At 45.9% G+C, this 20,283-nt stretch overlaps 1 protein-coding gene across 1 annotated transcript in view; it reads left to right on the forward strand.

Annotated features, from left to right (window-relative positions):
- Nucleotides 1-20,283, forward strand: part of CATIP (ciliogenesis associated TTC17 interacting protein) — an 87,470-nt gene that overhangs the window by 54,715 nt on the left and 12,472 nt on the right. The window contains exons 7-10 of the mRNA XM_030209608.1: nt 2,190-2,245; nt 3,852-3,938; nt 11,637-11,804; nt 16,461-16,585. Of these exons, the coding sequence (XP_030065468.1) occupies nt 2,190-2,245; nt 3,852-3,938; nt 11,637-11,804; nt 16,461-16,585 (436 nt within the window). The remainder of the gene's footprint in view (nt 1-2,189; nt 2,246-3,851; nt 3,939-11,636; nt 11,805-16,460; nt 16,586-20,283) is intronic.

Genomic DNA, 20,283 nt, shown 5'->3' on the forward strand with positions numbered 1-20,283 from the left:
CTCCAAATGACACACGATTATGATTTATAACAAATTACTACTCTACCTATGAAATGTTATTCCGTTTTTATACTTCCTCTGTGTACATCCATTTGCTGCATAAGATGGCTTGTTTGATTTATAAGTGAGATTAAATAAAAATAACAACAACGTGGATGCAGCAGCTCATAGATTTGTTTGCTTTGTTTTGAGTGTACTCAGAGCGACAACTGCGAGGGGAAAGGGAAACAGACTAACCTAAGTGGCTTCAACTTTTTGATGTCATACCGTCTCCTGTTATCAATCAAACCTCCTCCTTGGGTTGGAAGGTCCTTACCCAGAGGCAGTGTTGCCAGGTGGGCGGTTTTCCCGCCCAATTGGGCGGTTTTCTGCGACCCGCCGCGGGAAATTTTTGCCCACGGCGGGTCGCGGTTTTTTGGACTTCTTTTTTTTCTTTTCCACGGTTTTTCGGGCGGTTTTTTCGGCCGCGGGGGGCGGGGTTAGTGACATTTTGGGCGGGGTTAGTGACGTTTTGGGCGGGGCCGGTGATGGGGGAGGCGGGGCCGGTGACGGCGGTGGCGGGGGGTGATGACGCGGGGGTGGGAGTGTCAGGGGCGGGGTTTGAGTTTGGGCGGGTTTTGGGCGGTTTTTACGCTGGATTGGGTGGGAAAAAAATTTTCCACCTGGCAACACTGCCCAGAGGGCTCATGGTCTAAGTTGAAACCTAAGGCAATGGAGGGTGAAGTGAGTTACCCAAGACACAAGGAGCAGAAATGGGAGAAGCAGGATTCAAACTCTGTCCTCACTGGTTCTTAGCCTACTAGGCTAGTCCAGTTTCAAAAATTAGGGTCACCAATTGGCTTCATTTTTTCAGAGGATTCAGAAGAACCACATCTCCCAGCATGCAGTGAGCTAACCCAGGACTGGATTAGTCTGTCCTGAAAATCAGAGCCATTTAGAAATCAAAACTTCAGTCCAAACTGAGTTATTATTGAGTTACAATATAGACCAGCAACCTGAGCATCTGAGCTGGTGTTTGGTTTTTGCTTTATCCTCATTCTTACGTGTGAGATTATCTCTTTCTTTGTTCCTATTTCAGCTTGTTCTCAGTTTTTCAGATCCATTCCGCTCTTTGCTTTGATGCTTTTCGTACATGTCCTTGTGCTCTCTAATTGATGAGTCTACCCATTATATCTCTTTGCCCACTCCAGCACTTGCAGGACTCAGCCGCTCGCCTGCTCGCACTTAAATTCACAGGGCAGCTTATTTCATGTGCTCCATTGACTTCTGTTAACCTTTACCCTCCAAAACATTCATGGCCCTGTTCCTGTGTACCATTCCTCCTTCCTCTGCTTTCGATTTCCAATTTCACACCCTTCTCTCCATTCCCTGTACCAAATAAGCCAGGACAGTCACCGGACTAGGTTTGATTCCTACTGCAGCTCCTTGTGACTCTGAGCAAGTCACTTAACCCTCTATTGTCCCAGGTACAAAATAAGTTCCTTTATATAATATGTAAACCGCTTTGATTGTAACCACAGAAAGGTAAATATAACAGAATCCCATCCCTTGCCCTTTTGGGCTCATGTGTTATACACTCTCAGACTGATTGAAAAGGGCAGTGTAGTGGCCCTTTCTTGCCCTGGCTTGGCTCCTTGGACACTCACCTTGCTTGCCCACTCCTTGCAACAGCCCTGCTTTTCACTAGTAGGGCTCGCCCTGTGGAAAAATCTTTCCCCAGCTGTCCAGGATGCTTATCGCTTCCTCTGTCCTTTCTGTAACTATCCTGTGTCTTTGCTGCTCTCAGAGAGGGGCTATTTCCAAAGTAATTCATGTGGGTAGAAATCACTTTGCCTGTGTAAATCATCTCTGAAAATTCCCCACCTTCACTGTGGCTAAAAGTCGGTGTTTCATGTCAGAGGTATTGGTGACACTGGGAGGAAGTGTTCCTGAGGGCATGTTTAGGTTGGGGGGGGAGGGGGAAGAAAAGTAAGCATGCAATTTACAGTTTTCCAGTAAACTCATGCAGGTGACTTTGCGTCCGCTATACCCATGACAACCTAATTTCATTTTCAAAATGAAAGTCTTAGCCTGAAGGTAAAATGTGTGCGCTGACTTTCCACCATTGAGACAATTTGAAAATTGCACCCAGAATATCTGATCTGACCCCAGTATAAAGCCCATAATAATAATAATATTTCATTCCCCAGCTTATATCTCAAAGAAACTTGAAACCCTGGAGCAGCAGCATCAGGAATACATAAAGGTACCTCATGTTTTTCTGAAATTTTCCTCAGTTACTTCTTGGAGAATACGGCACAAAGAAATAAAATGTTCTGCTTAACTGTGTCAAAATAGCACAATCTATTCACTGTCTGTGGGTACACAATTTAAAATGCAGTATAGAAAACATTTTACTCAGGACCGGCTCAGCCTATAGACCAGGTGAGGCGCTGGCTCAGGGCGCCGGTGATAAAGTGCGAAAAACCCAGTTCAGCATTTATTGCTAGGAGTTTGAAGATCCAGGAGGAGGGGGTGGGCTTGAGAAAGAACTGGAGATATAGAAATGTTTAATAGTAGTAGTAGTAGTAGTAGTAGTGGTAGATACTGAATTTCACATGGGGGAGGATGGGACAGTAAAGTGGAGAGAGAGATACCAGATTGTTGGGGGACGGGGGGGACGGGGAGGGAAGCAATACAAAAGTTAGCTCGGAGCCCCACAGAAAAATGTTACATCTTATGCTCAGAATTCCCCTAAAGGATACTGACATACTATATCATAAGGTTCAACCGTTTTTCCACATGGGCCACAAGTCCTCTGAGGTGAAGTTCCTTGAGGGTGGGGTCGCTGTCAAGCCCACATGGGCCACAAGTCCTCTGAGGTGAAGTTCCTTGAGGGTGGGGTCGTTGTCAGGCCCACATGGTCCACAAGTCCTCTGAGGTGAAGTTCCTTGAGGGTGGGGTCGCTGTCAGGCTCACATGGGCCACAAGTCCTCTGAGGTGAAGTTCCTCGAGGGTGGGTTCTTTGTCAGTCCCACATGGGCCACAAGTCCTCTGAGGTGAAGTTCCTCGAGGGTGGGGTTGCTGTCAGGGCCACAAGTCCTCTGAGATGAAGTTCCTCAAGGGTAGGGTCGCTGTCAGGCTCACATGGGCCACAAGTCCTCTGAGGTGAAGTTCCTGGAGGGTGGGGTCGCTGTCAGGCCCACATGGGCCACAAGTCCTCTGAGGTGAAGTTCCTGGAGGGTGGGGTCGCTGTCAGGCCCACATGGGCCACAAGTCCTCTGAGGTGAAGTTCCTTGAGGGTGGGGTCGCTATCAGGCCCCCATGGGCCACAAGTCCTCTGAGGTGAAGTTCCTCGAGGGTGGGGTCACTGTCAGGCCCACATGGGCCACAAGTCCTCTGAGGTGAAGTTCCTCGAGGGTGGGGTCACTGTCAGGCCCACATGGGCCACAAGTCCTCTGAGGTGAAGTGCTACACTCCACCTCAGATGACCCTGCTGCCATGTAGGATCTTTTAATTCAGTCCCAAGCCAAAGTAAAGATTCTGTGCCAAAGGGAAAGTAAAAAATAGACCTTGCCAACATCCAGCGCTGTGTTTAACATCTGGAACAATTCCCCAGGCTTGCATGCGATTTGTATGCTGAACATGCTCTCCTTTAGAGTGATGGTTTTACTGTCCGTGCTAAAACCCTAACTGCATCTGAAGAAAGTTTAGTATGTGAAAATCAAAAGTAAACTGCTGCTCTAAAGGACTGTGTGACTTATTACATCTCACTCTGTGTGGAAGACACCAGGAACTTTCTTTAGCTGAACTTCTGTATTGCAGTTATGTGTCATTGAGAGAGTTTGCCTTGTGCTCTGTCTTCTTTCCAGATGAAAAACCAGCTATTGGACAAGAAGACCCACATGGTGAAACAAGGAGATAAACTGATCGTGGAGAGATTCATCACAGAAGGGGAGGTATGCCTCCAGATCCCAGAAATCTGTTCTGCAGAGTGGTGTCAGGAGAGGCAGTGCAGTGTGGGAGCTGCTGGTGACACTGCAGGGCTTGGATAAATGAGACTTTTGTCCCCTCTAGGTAGGGTTACCATATGTCCGGATTTACCCGGACATGTACTCTTTTTTGAGGACATGTCCGGGCAACCGGGCGGGTTTTGCCAATCTGCCCGTTTGTCCAGATTTCTGGACAAACGGGCAGGCTGGTGGGCGGACGGCCCACCCACCAGTGGATTAGTTGCACAGGACGTGATTATAGCTCAGGATGGTCCTGGAAGTCCAGAAGAAACAAATTGTAGTAATAGACGCATGGGAGTTAGTAGATTGCTACCCATTAGAGGTAACGGAAATTTTAAACCAGGGTTAGAGAATAAACGTATCCGGAGCTGGGGTGATAAAGGACTTCACATGGTGGAGGACTTTGTAGACAAGGATGGGCGCCTTAAATCCATGGACTCCTTGAATCTCAATTCTAATACATGGGCAGATACATATGCCTTTAAACAGGTTTCTCACTACATTCTCACGCTGCCTACACACTTTTTGGAAGTTGATGTGACCTCCAAATTTGACGAACTTTTTGATACGCCAACAACTGATCCAGCTTCTATCTCAATGTTGCACAAAAGGCTATTAATGAGTAGACCACCAAAGAATCTCGAAAAGTTGGCCAGGAAGTGGACGGCAGATATACAGAAACAGATTAGTATAGACGTATTAAGGAGCAGCTTGAGGCAGATCAGGGGACGGATTAGTAGCGCGGAATTGAGGGAATGCCAAGGAAGAAGTATTTACAGGGCATACACTTCATTGTCGAGATTATATCAAATGGGTAGGGCGGAATCATCAGCTTGTGGTAGGTATGGAGATCCCAATCATAACTATTATCATGCTATGTGGGCTTGTGCAGCGATATACTACTACTACTACTACTTAACATTTCTAAAGCGCTACTAGGGTTAGGCAGCGCTGTACAGTTTAACAAAGAGAGACAGTCCCTGCTCAAAGAGCTTACAATCTAATAGATATGAGTGAGACAAATATAGGACAATCAAGCCATTGTGACATCACTGATGAGGTTGGCTCTTAGGCATTGGTGGAATGAGGCATTATGACATCACAATCTCAGCTCTGGTTAAATCACTGCTATATGTAATACTACTACTACTACTTAACATTTCTAGAGCGCTACTAGGGTTACGCAGCGCTGTACAAAATAAACAAAGAAGGACGGTCCCTGCTCAAAGGAGCTTACAATCTAAGTAACGAAATGTCAAGTTGGGCAGTCTAGGTTTCCTGGGCAGAGGTGTAGAGGTTAGGTGCCGAAGGCGACATTGAAGAGGTGGGCTTTAAGCAGAGATTTGAAGATGGGCAGGGAGGGGGCTTACTGGGAGCAAATAGCGAAGTTCTTAGGCGAAATCCTGGGGCGGAGGGTGACATTGACACCGGAAACGGCCCTTTTGGGGGTCGACTTACTGAAGGGGAAAGGTACCGTTAGTCATAACCTGCTAATCTTTAAAGCATATCTCGTGGGAAAAAAATGCATTTTAGTTAACTGGATACATTTAGAGGCACCATCGTTTTGGCAATGGCGCAACAGGTGGCATGCGTTGCTACTAATGGAGCTGCGAGATTCATATTATAAACCCAAAACACAGCGTAAATTCTACTTAATCCTAGGGCCCGAAGTTCCATCCTTAATTGACTGAGCTTGGACCCAGCGAAGTTGGCTACGGGTTTTAGATAGTGAATAGGTCAATTTCCCTGGGCTATTGGAGATATGTAGCTGCCTGGAAGGGGGGTGGACAAAGGGGGGAGGGAGGTTACAGGGGGGAGGAATATTAGAGGGGTAAGGAAGGACAGACGGGGGGGGGGGGGGGGGTAGCTGGGAGTAGGGAGGGAGGAAGCTAAAGAGAAAAGTGATGGCTACCTCTATGTTATGATTACAAGTTGTTCATTTGTTTCCTGATGTATCTTGAACATAGCGTATGAATATTGAATTGTTTGTGATAGGTCATCAATAAAATTGTTTAAAACTAAAAAAAAAAAAAAAGAGGCCTGCAGCTTCACCAGCACTGAGAAGTGGCAACAATTCCAGGCCTGCACAAACAAGTATGGAGGAGGGACTGCGGTCAACCTGGGGGTGGGGGAGAGAGCTGAGGTGAGGGTGGGAGAAGGGAGCTAAGGATCAGCCTTTGGAAGAGAAAAGGTTCAATGCAGGGGAGAGAGCGAGGGCTGAAGAGGATCCTGTCTGTGGAAGGGGAGCAGTTGGATAGGGACTGGGGGGGTGGGGGCAGAGTGAGAATGATTGATGGGACCTAGACAGGGGAGCGGTGAGGGTGAGATTGTGTGTGGAGGAGGGGTATTACAAGGGAGAGAGAGAGAACAGATAGCTGAAGGAGGCTGGAGAGAGGAAACTGGAGGTGCCAAGAGAGAAAATTGTGAGATCAGGCTGGTTGGAGTGAGAGAAACTCAAGGGCTTGAACCTATGGAGGGGAAGTGGTGAACTGTGGCCAAACCTGTGGGAGGAACAGGAGAAGAAGGGGAGAAAGGGGACGAGGAAGGGGCAAAAGTCCTATTACAGTATTTCTGGGTGACTTCTGAACAAAATATTTAAAACTGTGTAACTCTTATATAAACTGTTTTTGTACTGAATTTTAAATTAAATGTCACTCAAGATAGCAATTATGTTGTATTATAGTTTGTAGAATGTTTAATGTTTTACATAGACTTCACTCTGGATGTCCTCATCAGTGTGTAGAAGAAAGAGTTGAATTCTATTTTCTCCAGCCTCTACAAAATGCTGAATGCAAGAAATATGTTTATTTTATTTATGTATGCGTTCTTGTATCCCCCTATTATTGAAAAACAAATTTCGGTTCAAAGTGGGTTACAATTTACATTTTGGTGGAGTTACGATAGTGTGCAATGTTGAGAGGGCATCTGTAGTTCGTGTGGTCCTTCATAGATTCGAAGAGGAAAAGGTAGTGTTCAGTTGTCGAGTTTTGGTGGTGTTTATTCACACAGTTTTTGAAGAGGTAGATTTGAAAGGAAGGCGACGATATCTTTGTGATTAGCTTTAGAAGTTTTTGAAGAGTTGGGTTTTCAATTCTTTTCTGAATTGGAGGAGATTGTTTATGCTTCTTATGGTTTTTGTATCGAGTTCCACCATTTGGAACCCTGGTAGCTAAATCCTGCTGTGTAAATAGTTTTGTAGATGGTGTTTTTGCAGTTGGGTAGATGTAGGAGTAGGTAGTTTCTGTTTTCAGGGCTGGCATTTCTTGAGGATAGTTCAGTCATGTTAAGCATATATTCGGGTGCCATTCCGAATAGTATCTTGAAGATTAGGGGGCTCGCTTTGAAAAATATTCTTGCCTTGACTGGTAGCCAATGTAGTGTTTCAGGCAATGGGGTAGCTCTTTCGTATTTTGATTTCTTGAAGATCAGTCTTGCTGCTGTGTTTTGGACTTTTTGCAGCAATTTTACTGTGTTTTCCTTGCATCCTGTATATGCTGCGTTGCAGTTGTCTAGTTGCGATAGCATTGTTGATTGGACCAGTATCCAGACTGATTGTCTAGGGAAATAGTCTCTTATTCTTCTCGATTTCCATAGTGTTCTGAAGCATTTTGATATTACTGCTGATATTTGATTGTTCAGAGTTAGATGTTTATCGAGAATGATTCCTAGTATCTTAAGTTGTGTTTCGATGTGGTGTGTTTGTTGGTTGATTGTGAATTTTCATAGGATGTGGGGTTGTGTGGCCTGGATAGTACTGGGAATTTGGTTTTGTCTCTGTTTAGTTTGAGTTTGAAAGTTGTTGGCCATTCTTCCATGAGGTCCAATCCTTTTTTTTATTTTGTCTTGTATGCTTGTGATATTGTGATGTCATCTGCATATCTCTCTATATAAAACACACCTCCAACATTCTAATGAAGCCTCACTTTCCCAACGTTCTAAAGTGAGGCGGTAGAGACCACTTTTTGAACATCAGTGTTTGCCCCGCCCACGCGCTGCTGATTGGCTGTGCCTCAGGTGATGCAAACAAAGTACGGTTCCACCTCCCAAACATTCACATGGACTTAGAAACCACCAACCCTTTGAATGGGGCCGGTGCTGCAGAGGAGCAGGAGTGGGACAGCGAAGAAAATGCAGCGGCATTCAGGAAAAAAAAAACCAAACACACACGAGTCCCGCCCCTTCCTGAGGAGGGGGTAGCTACCAGCACGGGGACCAACCGCGAGGAAAGCGCGGACGAAGAACGCCACTAAACAACCACTACATCGCGGACCTTACTCTGCAAGCTGTTCATGCGGTGAGTCTCCAAGCCGGCGTTCAGTGCCTACAACAGAGACTTCCAAACTCATGCGCCCTCAGCCCCGCCCCCCCCTACAGAACACCAAACCAACCCCCCCAAAAAAACCACCCAAACGGAAACCTCCGGCGCCCAACCCCCCCCTAAAAAAACGGATCACAGCCCACCTGAGTGCCCAGCTGAAATCAGTGCCTACAAGGAGACCTCCAGACACATGCGCCCTCAGCCCCGTCCCCCTCTACAGAACACCATCCACATTCCACACTCGAAAAAAACCCATATCTACTCCTACTGCCTGCCTGCAACGGATCCCTCTGGTTTCAACAAAAATACAAGTGCCTACAAATACCACATCAGAGTGCCCTGCTGAATTAAGATTACTGTATCACACTCACACGCAGAGAATCACCTCCTACCAGCCACAAAAAAACCCCACATCTAATATGGACAATCAGCATCACTCACTAACACACATACATACAACCAAACTGCCCACCACCCAAAATGCCACACACTGCCATGGACAGACAACATCTTGCTTTCACACTCATACACACACACTCCCTCCCCCAACCCCCTTAATACAAGAACTGAAACAGTAAAAACCTACATCTCTCTCTTACAAACACCCACAGACTCCCATAACCCCCCCCAAAAAACACAAACACTCATACAGAACAACCCTACCCCACAAACACCCCCCCCACAAAATGGCACACACACCCACAGACACCCACAACCCCCCCTCAAAACCACAAACACTCATACAGACTTTACAACTTAAAAAAAAACTTTTTTCCTTTTTAAAAAAATATATATCCCTTAATATCAAACAGAAAAAGAAAACAAAAAAAACCCAACACATGCTAGCGCCCGTTTCATTTGTTTTGGAAACGGGCCTTTTTTACTAGTGCATATATAAATGGGTTAAAACCCATTAATTCCAGTTTTTTTTCGAGTGGCACCATCATTGCACTGAACAGTATTGGTGATATTGGCGATCCCTATGGTACCCCGCTCTCAGAGATCCATGAGGCTGATGTTTGGTTGGATATCTTTACGATGTAGGATCTGGTCAGTAGGAAGCCATTGAACCATGTTGTCACTGCACCGCTGATTCCTATGTAGTCGCGCAGCGTCATTAGTGTGGTGTGGTATACTAGGTCGAACACACTTGACATGTTAAATTGTAGTAGTAATATGTTTTGTCCTTGGCATATTATGTTTCTGAATGTCGTTATCAGGGTGGTTATGACCATCTCAGTGCTGTGTTGTGGTCTGAAACCTGATTGGAATTTATGAAGAATTGAGAATTTTGTCAAGTATTCTGTTAGTTGCTGTACATAAGTACATAAACATTGCCACGCTGGGAAAAGACCAAAGGCCCATCAAGCCCAGCACTCTGTCTCCAACAGCGGCCAATCCAGGCCCCAAGAACCTGGCAAAAACCCATCGTTTTGGTCAGTAGTGGTATTGAGGCTACTGGCCTATAATTTGTGATATCACTGATCTTGCTGGTAGTGTTTTTGGAGATGGGTGTGAGTACAATGTCGCCTTTGTTAGAAATTGATCTTTTTCAAACATGTATGTGATATGTTTGGTGAAGTACTTGACGAACCAGTCTGGTGGGTTGGGGCATTTGCCAAGTTGGCAGTATGCATGTGCGTATTTTGTCAGTAGTGTCTTTACTTGTGCCTAGTTGTGGTGATTTGAACGTGGTCCATATTCTGTCTCCTGCGGTGTGGTTGCCTTGGGTTTCGCAGTCCTAGAGGTAGTTTGTGATGTTTACTTGTGGTTTTGCAAGGTTTGATCTTGTGTTTGTTATTTTGGTTTTGAAGTATTGTTCAAGCTTGTCTGCAGTTGGTGGTGTTTGAGTTGTTGCCAATATGTTCTGGGTTTTCAGTAGTTTGTTCATGAGTTTGAATATTTTTTTCGTATTGGTGTGATCGAGGTTCGTATATGTACTGTAGTGTTCTGCTTTCGCTTACTTTATGCTGTTTGTGTCTGTTCTTATGGCTTTTCTCCATATGGTTTTGTTTGCATCTGTTTTATTTTGGCCTATGCTCTTTTGAGTTTCCTACAGAGTTTCTTCATGCGTAGTAGTTTGTCATTAAACCAGGGATGTGGGTGGCTTCTTTCTTCATTCCTACTTTGGTGGGGCCCCTGGCACTCGCACCCATAAATTGGAGGAGGTCGCACAGATCTTCTCTATTTCATAACATTGTACTCTTCCTCGGTTGAGGAACTTGGGCCACCGATTCGGGACTATGTGGAGGACTCAGGTCTACCAAGGCTCTCTGAGGATGCATGCGCCCATCTTAATGGTTCTTTTCATGCCCTTGAGGTGCAGAAGGTGATAAAGACCCTGTCCAGAGGCACTGCCCCTATTAGTTTTTTTTACCCCTGACGCAGCCTGAGGGTGAAACGTGGCCACGTCAGCAAGGTTTTTTTTATCAGTTGAAAAGGGAATATCCCAGACCTGCTTATTGATTTCTTCACCTGGAGGTGACACCATCTGAACACTCTGAAGCTACTGATCACAAGATCATATTGATCCAAGTTCTCTGTCGCCAGACTCCTGATGCAGGCCTGTGGGCCGAAACACAACAGTTGTGTCGAGTCTTTTCATCAATAAAGAAGTCTTTAAGACATTGTTTCCAGGATTTGGTTTTCCTTGGTCAAAACAGCCCACTTTTACCTGTTTCTTTGTGTTTTCCCGTGGGGCGTTCGAGTTCTCCGCTTTATTGCGGATTTTTCTGAAGAATATAACATGCACACATGTAAACGGAGGGCAGAACACTTCCTTAGGGTGTTACAGCAGTTATGAAATACTCAGAAGTGCAATGTACTCGGTGAACATTGTTTTATAAATAGTGGAATGATTCCAATAGTCACAAGAGAAAAACCGTTAAACTGTTTGTTTTTTTAACAATTTGCTCCCTAAGGAGAGGGGGGGGGGAGAGAGGGGGGAAGAAATTGACAATTTTAAGAATTTGATTGGACAATGACATTTGAGAGATGGATAGTAATAGATGTAAGAATTCTCGTTTATTTGGTGGAGAGATGTTAATATACTCGCAGAATACGGCCCATATGAGTCTATTGTATTAGCTGGGGACAGGATTGAGGGGCTGGATCATCCCCATCATTAGATTTGTTGTATTATTGCTCTGGTGATGGGAGCTAGTTTGGGAGATCAATGTACTTGGGGAAATGACATTGTTTTTGTAAAAAGGAGAAGAGACACTCTGTAATGGGGGGGAAATGAACATGACACACAATTTCATGGTTGTAATGTTTTATTGATTGTTCAATAAAAAAATGTTTAAAACTAACAATTTGCTCCCCAGCTTGTAAAACATCGCACCACCTCATACCCCTGGAAAGCCTTGGAAGGATTTGTGTCAGAAGCTTCAAATGTCCTGATTCTCCGGATCCTGGCCAAACGAAGGGAAGTCCCGGAAAGCATGATCTTCTTGGTATTCGACACCGAAACAAATCTCTGTCAGTCTACCTATGTGAGTATCGAGGCTGGTGCCAGGGAATTAAACACACAGGGTCGCTATGATGACCACACCTCAAGCTTATGTCGAACGAACCTGTTCTCCACTCCTCACGGAAAAAGCATCCTGTTTATTGCAAACCTGCTATCTTTCGCTTATTGAATATTTCAAACCCGTTATCTCTCACTAACTGCATATTGCTATGTGCTATACAGGGGCGTAGCTACGTGGGGCCACGGGGGCATGGGCCCCACAGATTACGCCCTGGCCCTCTCTACATTTGACCCCCCCCCTGCTGCTGCCGCCGCTGCCCCCCCCCCCCCCCCCCCCCCCCGCCGCATCAGGTACCTTGTTTGCTGGCGGGGGTCCCCAATCCCCGCCAGCCGAAGAGTCTTCTTCAGCGCCGGTTGACTCCGGCGCCTTCGTTGTGTGATCATCTGTTTCTGACGCCTTACGTCCTGCACGGGGCTACATGCACGGTGCAGACTCACAGAAGCAGAAGCCTGCGCGGCCACATTGGTGATCTGCAAGGGCCGACTTCTACATGGAATGTTGCTAGTGGAATAGCAACATTCCATGTAGAATCTCAAATAGTAGCAACAGTGGAGGAGTGGCCTAGTGGTTAGGGTGGTGGACTTTGGTCCTGGGGAACTGAGGAACTCAGTTCGATTCCCACTTCAGGCACAGGCAGCTCCTTGTGACTCTGGGCAAGTCACTTAACCCTCCATTGCCCCATGTAAGCCACATTGAGCCTGCCATGAGTGGGAAAGCGCAGGGTACAAATGTAACAAAAATAAAATAGATACTATTGGAGATTCTACATGGAATGTTGCTACTATTGGAGATTCTACATGGAATGTTGCTATTCCACTAGCAACATTCCATGTAGAAGCCTGCGCGGCCACATTGGTGATCTGCAAGGGCCGACCTCTACATGGAATGTTGCTAGTGGAATAGCAACATTCCATGTAGAATCTCAAATAGTAGGAACAGTGGAGGAGTGGCCTAGTGGTTAGAGTGGTGGACTTTGGTCCTGGGGAACTGAGGAACTGAGTTCGATTCCCGGCACAGGCAGCTCCTTGTGACTCTGGGCAAGTCACTTAACGCTCTGTTGCCCGCCGCATAGAGCCTGCCACTGAGTGGGAAAGTGCGGGGTACAAATGTAACAAAAATAAATTTACAGATTATGATTATCAGGTCTATGCGTACACACTATTCATAGCATTTTTTACTTATTTTTTTTACTTGTTTTTAGTTTGCACATTTGTTTGTCCGATTCTAAACATATTGGATTGTTTATCACCTGATTACCTTTGGCCCATGTAAAGTCTAATACATAACGCACAAGCCAAGACTCATCTTTTACTTTTGATTTTTTATACTTTTTAATCTCTGTATATATATATGAATGTGATTATTGCACAAATTGATTTTATATATGTCACTATTTTATATATAACTATAACCAATTTCCCAAACACATCATTACTCACACTAGCTTTTCCATCTTTATCACCATCAATGGACATGTAAAAATGAATATTTAACTATTGCTGCTATTTTCTATAAGATAAGTCAAACATAAGTAATAATTTTGAATAAATAATTGAAGACATACAACTTTTTATAAAAAGCAAAATGCAAGAAAAAGATTTAGTAAAAAAGTGCTGGGTTGATCTATGAGGAGGTAAAGGACACCATTTAACATATGGTGGAAACTTTTGAAATGTCTGAAGATCCCCGAATAGTTAAATATTCATTTTTACATGTCCATTGATGGTGATAAAGATGGAAAAGCTAGTGTGAGTAATGATGTGTTTGGGAAATTGGTTATAGTTATTTTGACATATTCCCCACACTGTAAGTTAGGTTTCTCAAGTTGACTATTTTATATATGTCATTTTTGTCTGATTACATTAGTTTTCATGTAATTAGTTATTTTGTTTTTCATGTAGCTTTAATAGACCCCCTGATGCAGGCCTTGGAGCTGAAACACGGCTGTGTCGGGTCATTTTTTTTAGCTGTTACATTAAAAAGTTCTTGACATACTCCTTCAGCTGTCCTCACTTTTTTTATTCTATTGCGTTCGTTGCATGTGAGGGTTTTCCTCCTCCTTTTGGTTTTCTTATTAACTACTGTAAACAGCACTGAACCTTTCCAGGGGATTTTAGTGGTATATAAGATTAAATTAAATTTGATTTTACTTGACTAGGTGAAACTTTGGCCTTGTGTCCCTCTTCCCAAGCATCTGTCAGGGCCCCCCTTGCTGAGAGTTTCATGATTATTGCAACATCACCCTTTGCAAGGAGCTGCAGTAGGAGTTGAACCCAGGTTGCCAGGATCAAAGCTTACTGCACCAGTGGCGTTCCTAGGGGGGCTGACACCCGGGGCGGATCGCTGATGCGCCCCGCCCCCCGGGTGCAGCGCCCCCCCCGGATGCAGCGCAGACCCCCCCCTCCTGGCGAAAGAACACCCCCCGCGAAGGTACCCCCCGGGTGCACGGCTGCTGGGGGAGGGCGGGGGTGCCGCGCGCGCCTGTCCTCCGTTGTTCCGTGCTTCTTCTCTGCTCCGGAACTGGAAGTAACCTGTTCCAGGGCAGAGAAGAAGCACGGAACAACGGAGGACAGGTGCGCGCGGCACCCCCCCCAGCGGCGTGCACCCGGGGCGGACCGCACCCACCGCCCCCCCCCCCTAGGAACACCACTGTACTGCACTAACCATTAGGCCACTCCTCCCCCACATGGCAGTGAAAATTATTTCCACGTGCTCTATGACTTTTTCCCTTTCTTTTGTGTGTATTTGAGTCCGTTGTGTTTTACTTTATATAGAACTTTCTATGCTTTTATTCCCTCCTCTTCTCGTATAGGGATCCTCTGTGTTTATCCCCCGCGTTTTTCAATTCTGCCACTATTTTCATCCCCACCACCATTCCAGGCATCCACCACCCTGTCCACAAAAAAGTATTTCCAGAAGTTGCTTTTCAGTTTCCCCCTTTGCAGCTTGATCTCACCTTGTTTGAAAAAGGTTTCCTTGGTCATTTAGATTTGCCAAGTATTTAAATGTCTCTGTATCATATCTCCCCTAGCCTTCCTCTCCTCAAGGTTTATTCAGGTCTTCTGGTGCAGACCCCACACCATTTTGGTCACTTCCGCCGAACTGCTTTGAGTCTTTTTATGTCTTTAGTAGGATACGGCCCCCAAAACTGAACACTCCAACGACTTGTTCGGGGGCATTACCACCTCTTCTTTTCCAGGGCCGCCGAGAGACTGGGCCACGCCCCCCCGAGGTCGCCGCTGCCACTCCTCCCCCTTCGGCCGCCACCGGGCCGGGCCCCCTGCATTGAAATCGCAGTCTCACCTCCGTGAAAGCAGCACTGCGGGCAGCAGAACGCCTCCCTTCGGCCTCCTTGTGTCCCGCCCTCGTGGAAGTTACGTCAGACGAGGGCGGGACACAGGGGAGGGAAGGAGGGCCGAAGGGAGGCGTTCTGCTGCAGCGCTGCTTTCACGGAGGTGAGACTGCAATTTCAATGCAGGGGGCAGACGGTCGACGACGGAGGGCGGGTGGGACTGCGGCGCTGGTCCCCCCTTGGAGGCCCAGGCCCAGGGAAGTTTGTACCCCCTGCCGCCCCCTCTCGGCGGCTATGTTCCTTTCCGCTGGTTATGCCCCTCTCTATGCAGCTTCACATCCACCTTGTCATATGGTTTCACCACTTTGAGATTTTCAGACACCGGTCCACACACATCAGCCTTTCACCTCTGTACTCCAAACGCAGCACCCTGTATCGCGTTAAAGCTTACCTGCCAAGAATTCACCCATGCCTATAATTTTTGTAGATCACTTCTCAGGGCTCTGATTAGAAAACAATAACGGTGGTGTTTGGGCCGATTTATTTTTGTGTTCATGTTCTTATTTTGATTGGGGCTGATATCGAGACTGCGGAAGTTAGACTGGCTAACTCCCACAGTTGGCGTCAAGCCCGGATACTCAATATCGGGCCGCTTCCAGTGACCGGAATTCAATATCTGGTTTATTTTTGGCCGGCTTAAAGATAACCGGCTAAGTCAATATTCAGACTTAGCTGGTTATCTTTAAATTGGCCAAAGATATACCAGGTTTTTAAGCAGCCAAATATGGCCACGAAACCCGGTTTAAAAATCAGCAGATAGCCGGTTATATCGCTCGATATAACCGTCTGTCCGCTAACCGGGGATATTTAGCAGGGGATAGCCGGCTATTCTCCGCTGAATATCGGCGGATAGCCGGTTAAGCGCTGTTTGACCGGTCAGCAGCTGTTCTGACCGACTAAATAGTGCTGAATATCGGGGGAATTCTGTTTAATATTTTTCACAACTTCCTGTTTACAGCAGAACCCTGTTCACTGGCATTCACACTTAATCTCTTTGAACTTAAGACTCCCCAGTAAAAAAAAAAAAAAAAAGCCTTATAGGAACCACCTAGCTGAGACTCCCAGAACTTCAGCTTCAACAAATTCACTCATTACCACTGGACAAAGCTTTTTCCAGTACTTCAGCCTATGGGCCCCTCACACCCAATGTCACAGAGGTACTAGAAAATGATCTAAACCAGAAGGTAAGGACTGCATAGTCTGTTTATTCCAAGGATTCTGGTTTTTGTCTCCTTGTGTCTGATTCTTTTGCTTTCCTTTCTTAGAATGAGATGGGCTTACAAAAGCAGACCATTGAGAAGGACGTGGTAGATGTGTATGGGATTGAGAGGACCATCCAGTCAGAGGTGGATCTTCCCATCACGTGGCAAAGCTACTTCCTATCAGATGGGTAAGTGTGGCTCTGTCCATAAGAAAGAGGTATTAAAATTAGTTCCAGCTGTTATAAGATCTCACAAAGTTTGTTTAACGCTCAGGAGAGGAGGAAGGAAATGTGGGATTTACGTTACACACATTTTTCTGTATCTCAGAAAATAACCACAAATTTTTAAACTTTAAAAAGTCATGGGATAGGAGGCAATGTCCTTCGGTGGATTAGGACTTGGTTATTGGCCAGAAAGCAGAGGGTAGGGTTAAATGGCCATTTTTCTCGGTGGAGGAGGGTGAATAGTGGAGTGCCACGGGGATCTGTACTGGGACCGGTGCTATTTAACATATTTGCAAATGATCTGGAAAACGGAACGATGAATAACGCAGGTGACACAAAACTGTACAAAGTTGTTAAAACACATGCCGATTGTGAAAAATCGCAGGAAGAAGACCTTAAAGACTGGGGCATCCAGATGGCAGATGAAGAAATTTAACGTGGACAAATGCAAAGTGATGCACATTGGGAAGAATAATCCAAATCATAGTTATCTGATGCCGGGGTCCACCTTAGGAGTCAGCACTCAGGAAAAAGATCTAGGCATCGTTGTAGACAATACGCTGAAATCTTTTGTGTAGTGTGCGGCAGCAGCCAAAAAAGCAAACAGGATGCTAGGAATTATTAGGAAAGGGATGGTAAATAAGACCAAGGACATTATAATGTCTCTGTATAGCTTCATAGTGTGACCTCATCTGGAGTATTTTGTGCAGTTCTAGTCACTGTATGTCAATAAAGATATGGTGGAATTAGAAAATGTTCAAAACAGAGCAACCAAAATGATAAAGAGGATGGAACTCCTCCCATATGGGAAAAGGCTAAAGAGGTTAGGGCTCTTCAGCTTGGAAAAGAGACGGATGAGGGGAATTTGATAAGAACATAAGTATTGTCATACTTGGACAGACCAAAGGTCAATCAAGCCCGACATCCTGTTTCCAACAGTGGCCAATCCAGGTTACAAGTACCTGGCAAGATCCCAAAACAGTACAATACATTTTATACTGCTTATCCTAGAAATAAGCAGTGGATTTTCCCCAAGTCCATCTTAATAATGGCTTATGGACTTTTCCTTTAGGAAGTTATCCAAACCTTTTTTAAACCCCGCTAAGCTAACCGCTTTTACCATATTCTCTAGCAACAAATTCCAGAGTTTAATTACACATTGACTGAAGAAATATTTTCTCTGATTTGTTTTAAAATTTACTACTTTGTAGCTTCATTGCGTTACCCCCAGTCCTAGTATTTTTGGGAAGAGTAGTCTACCCGTTCCACGCCACTCATTATTTTATGGACCTCTATCATATCTCCCCTTAGCCGTCTTTTCTCCAAGCTGAAGAGCCCTAGATGCTTCAGCCTTTCCTCGTAGGGAAGTCATCCCATCCCCTTTATCATTTTCATCATCCTTCTCTGTACCTTTTCTAATGCCACTATATCTCTTTTGATTTATATGATTTATATGATTGAGGTCTAGAAAATACTGAATGATGTAGAACAGGTAAAAGAGAATCGATTTTTCACTGCTTCAAAAAGTACAAAGACCAGGGGACACTCAATGAAATTACATGGAAATACTATTAAAATAAATAGGCGGAAATAGTTTTTCACTCAACAAATAGTTAAGCTCTGGAACTCGTTGCTGGAGGATGTTTGCAACGGTGGTTAGTATATCTGGGTTTAAAAAAAAGATTTAGATAAGTTCCTGTAGAAAAGTCCATAATGTACTATTGAGATAGACGTGGGGAAGTCACTGCTTGCCCTGGGATTAGTAGCATGGAATGTTGCTACTATTTGAGATTCTAAATGGAATGTTGCTACTCTTTGGGGTTCTACATGGAATGTTGCTACTACTTGAGATTCTGAATGGAATGTTGCTACTCTTTGGGGTTCTACATGGAATGTTGCTACTATTTGAGATTCTGCCAGGTACTTGTGCCCCGGATTGGCCACTGTGGCAAGCAGAATAGTGGTGTAGATGGACCATTGGTCTGACCCTGTATGGCTATTCTAAGACAAGTAGCACCTATTCCCAGATAAGCATATCTACCCAAAAGACATCCAGCATCCACCAGATCAAATGCACGTTTTATTAAAGTGTTGGCTTGTGTATCACTCGGAGCTACTAAGAAGTGCCATAAATAAAATAAAAAGTGAGCCTCCTAGAGCCTCATTTGCCTGTAAATGTTGAGGCTGTGCTCTGCTCAGCTTGGGAAGCCTTGTTAATGTCATTAAATGAATTATAAACGATCTACTTTTTTTGCCATGCTTTGCTCAAAAATTCAAGTGTGTGTCAATAACTTAGGAACCCTCACAGGCCGGAGAGGGGGAGGGATAGGGAAAGGGGATGGGATTTGAAATACCCAGTGGCGTACCAAGGTGGGAGCGGTCTGCCCCAGGTGCACGCTGGTGGGGGGTGCCACGGCGCGCGCCTGTCAGCTCCGAGTTTGCTAACTTCGCTCGTTCGCTGCAGCTCCTTCTGCCCCGGAACAGGTTACTTCCTGCTCCGGGGCAAAGGGAGAATGGAACGAACGAAGCCGACAGGCGCGCGGCACCCCCCCCCCCCCAGCAGGTAAAAATGCACCCGGGAGGGGGGTGTCGTTTCGCCAGGGGGGGGGAGAGGTGTCGTTTTTGGGGGGGGCGCATCGGCGATCCGCCCTGGGTGTCAGCCGCCCTAGGAACGCCACTGCCCCACAGTGGCATAGCCAGACAGCCAATTTTTGGTGGACTTGAGCCCAAAATGGATGGCCACAAATTTTCTCGCCACCCCTTCCCACCTGCCCATGGTCTGTCATCTCTCCCTCTTTTTTCCACTCCTCACCCCACTCAGGAACCAGCATCTCTCTCTCTCTCCTGCTGACAATCTGATATCTCTCACCATTTTTCAATTCTCCCCACCCCCCATGTACCTTTCAAAACTTCACTTTCAGAGGTCACCAGCAGTGAGCAGCAGTACACACACACGTTGCTTGCACTGGCCACAGAGTCTTCCCTCTGATGCAATCCTGCCTCTGTGGAAACAGAGAAGGCTCTGGAGCCAGTAGGAGCCTCATACCTGAGTTGCTGCTCAGTGCTGGTGACCTCTAGAAGGAAAGTTTTAAAAGATACATGGGGGAGGGGGGCAGAGACAGGGAGAGATGTTGGATTGGCAGCAGGGAAGGGAGGGAGAGAGACATGTCAGTTCACAAGTGAGGCGAGGAGTAGAAGAAGGAGGGCGAGATGCCAGACCACAGGGAGATGGACAGGCAAGTGCTGGCAGCCTCTGGAAGGGAAGGGTTAAAAGGTAAACGTGTGGGGAGGGAGAGGTTGAGACATCACCAGCAAGGGAGGGTAGGGAGATATACCAGGAGTCTTCCACTAGCCATAGCAAGGGTGTGCTGCTGCTGGGTGGGCCTGAGCCCAAAGTGGGTGAGCTCCTGCCCGCTCAGGCCCACCCAAGACAACGCCACTGACCCCAAGGTCAGACAAATAGCATAAGTGTTATACAGGGCCCAGGATGTTATAATGCCGTTGTATCGCCGTTGTATCGCTCCATGGTGCGACCGCACCTTGAGTATTGTGTTCAATTCTGGTCGCCGCATCTCAAGAAAGATATAGTAGAATTGGAAAAGGTGCAGCGAAGGGCGACTAAAATGATAGCGGGGATGGGAGGACTTCCCTATGAAGAAAGA

The sequence above is a fragment of the Microcaecilia unicolor genome, chromosome 7 (genome assembly GCF_901765095.1).
Source record: "Microcaecilia unicolor chromosome 7, aMicUni1.1, whole genome shotgun sequence".
NCBI lineage: Eukaryota > Metazoa > Chordata > Amphibia > Gymnophiona > Siphonopidae > Microcaecilia > Microcaecilia unicolor.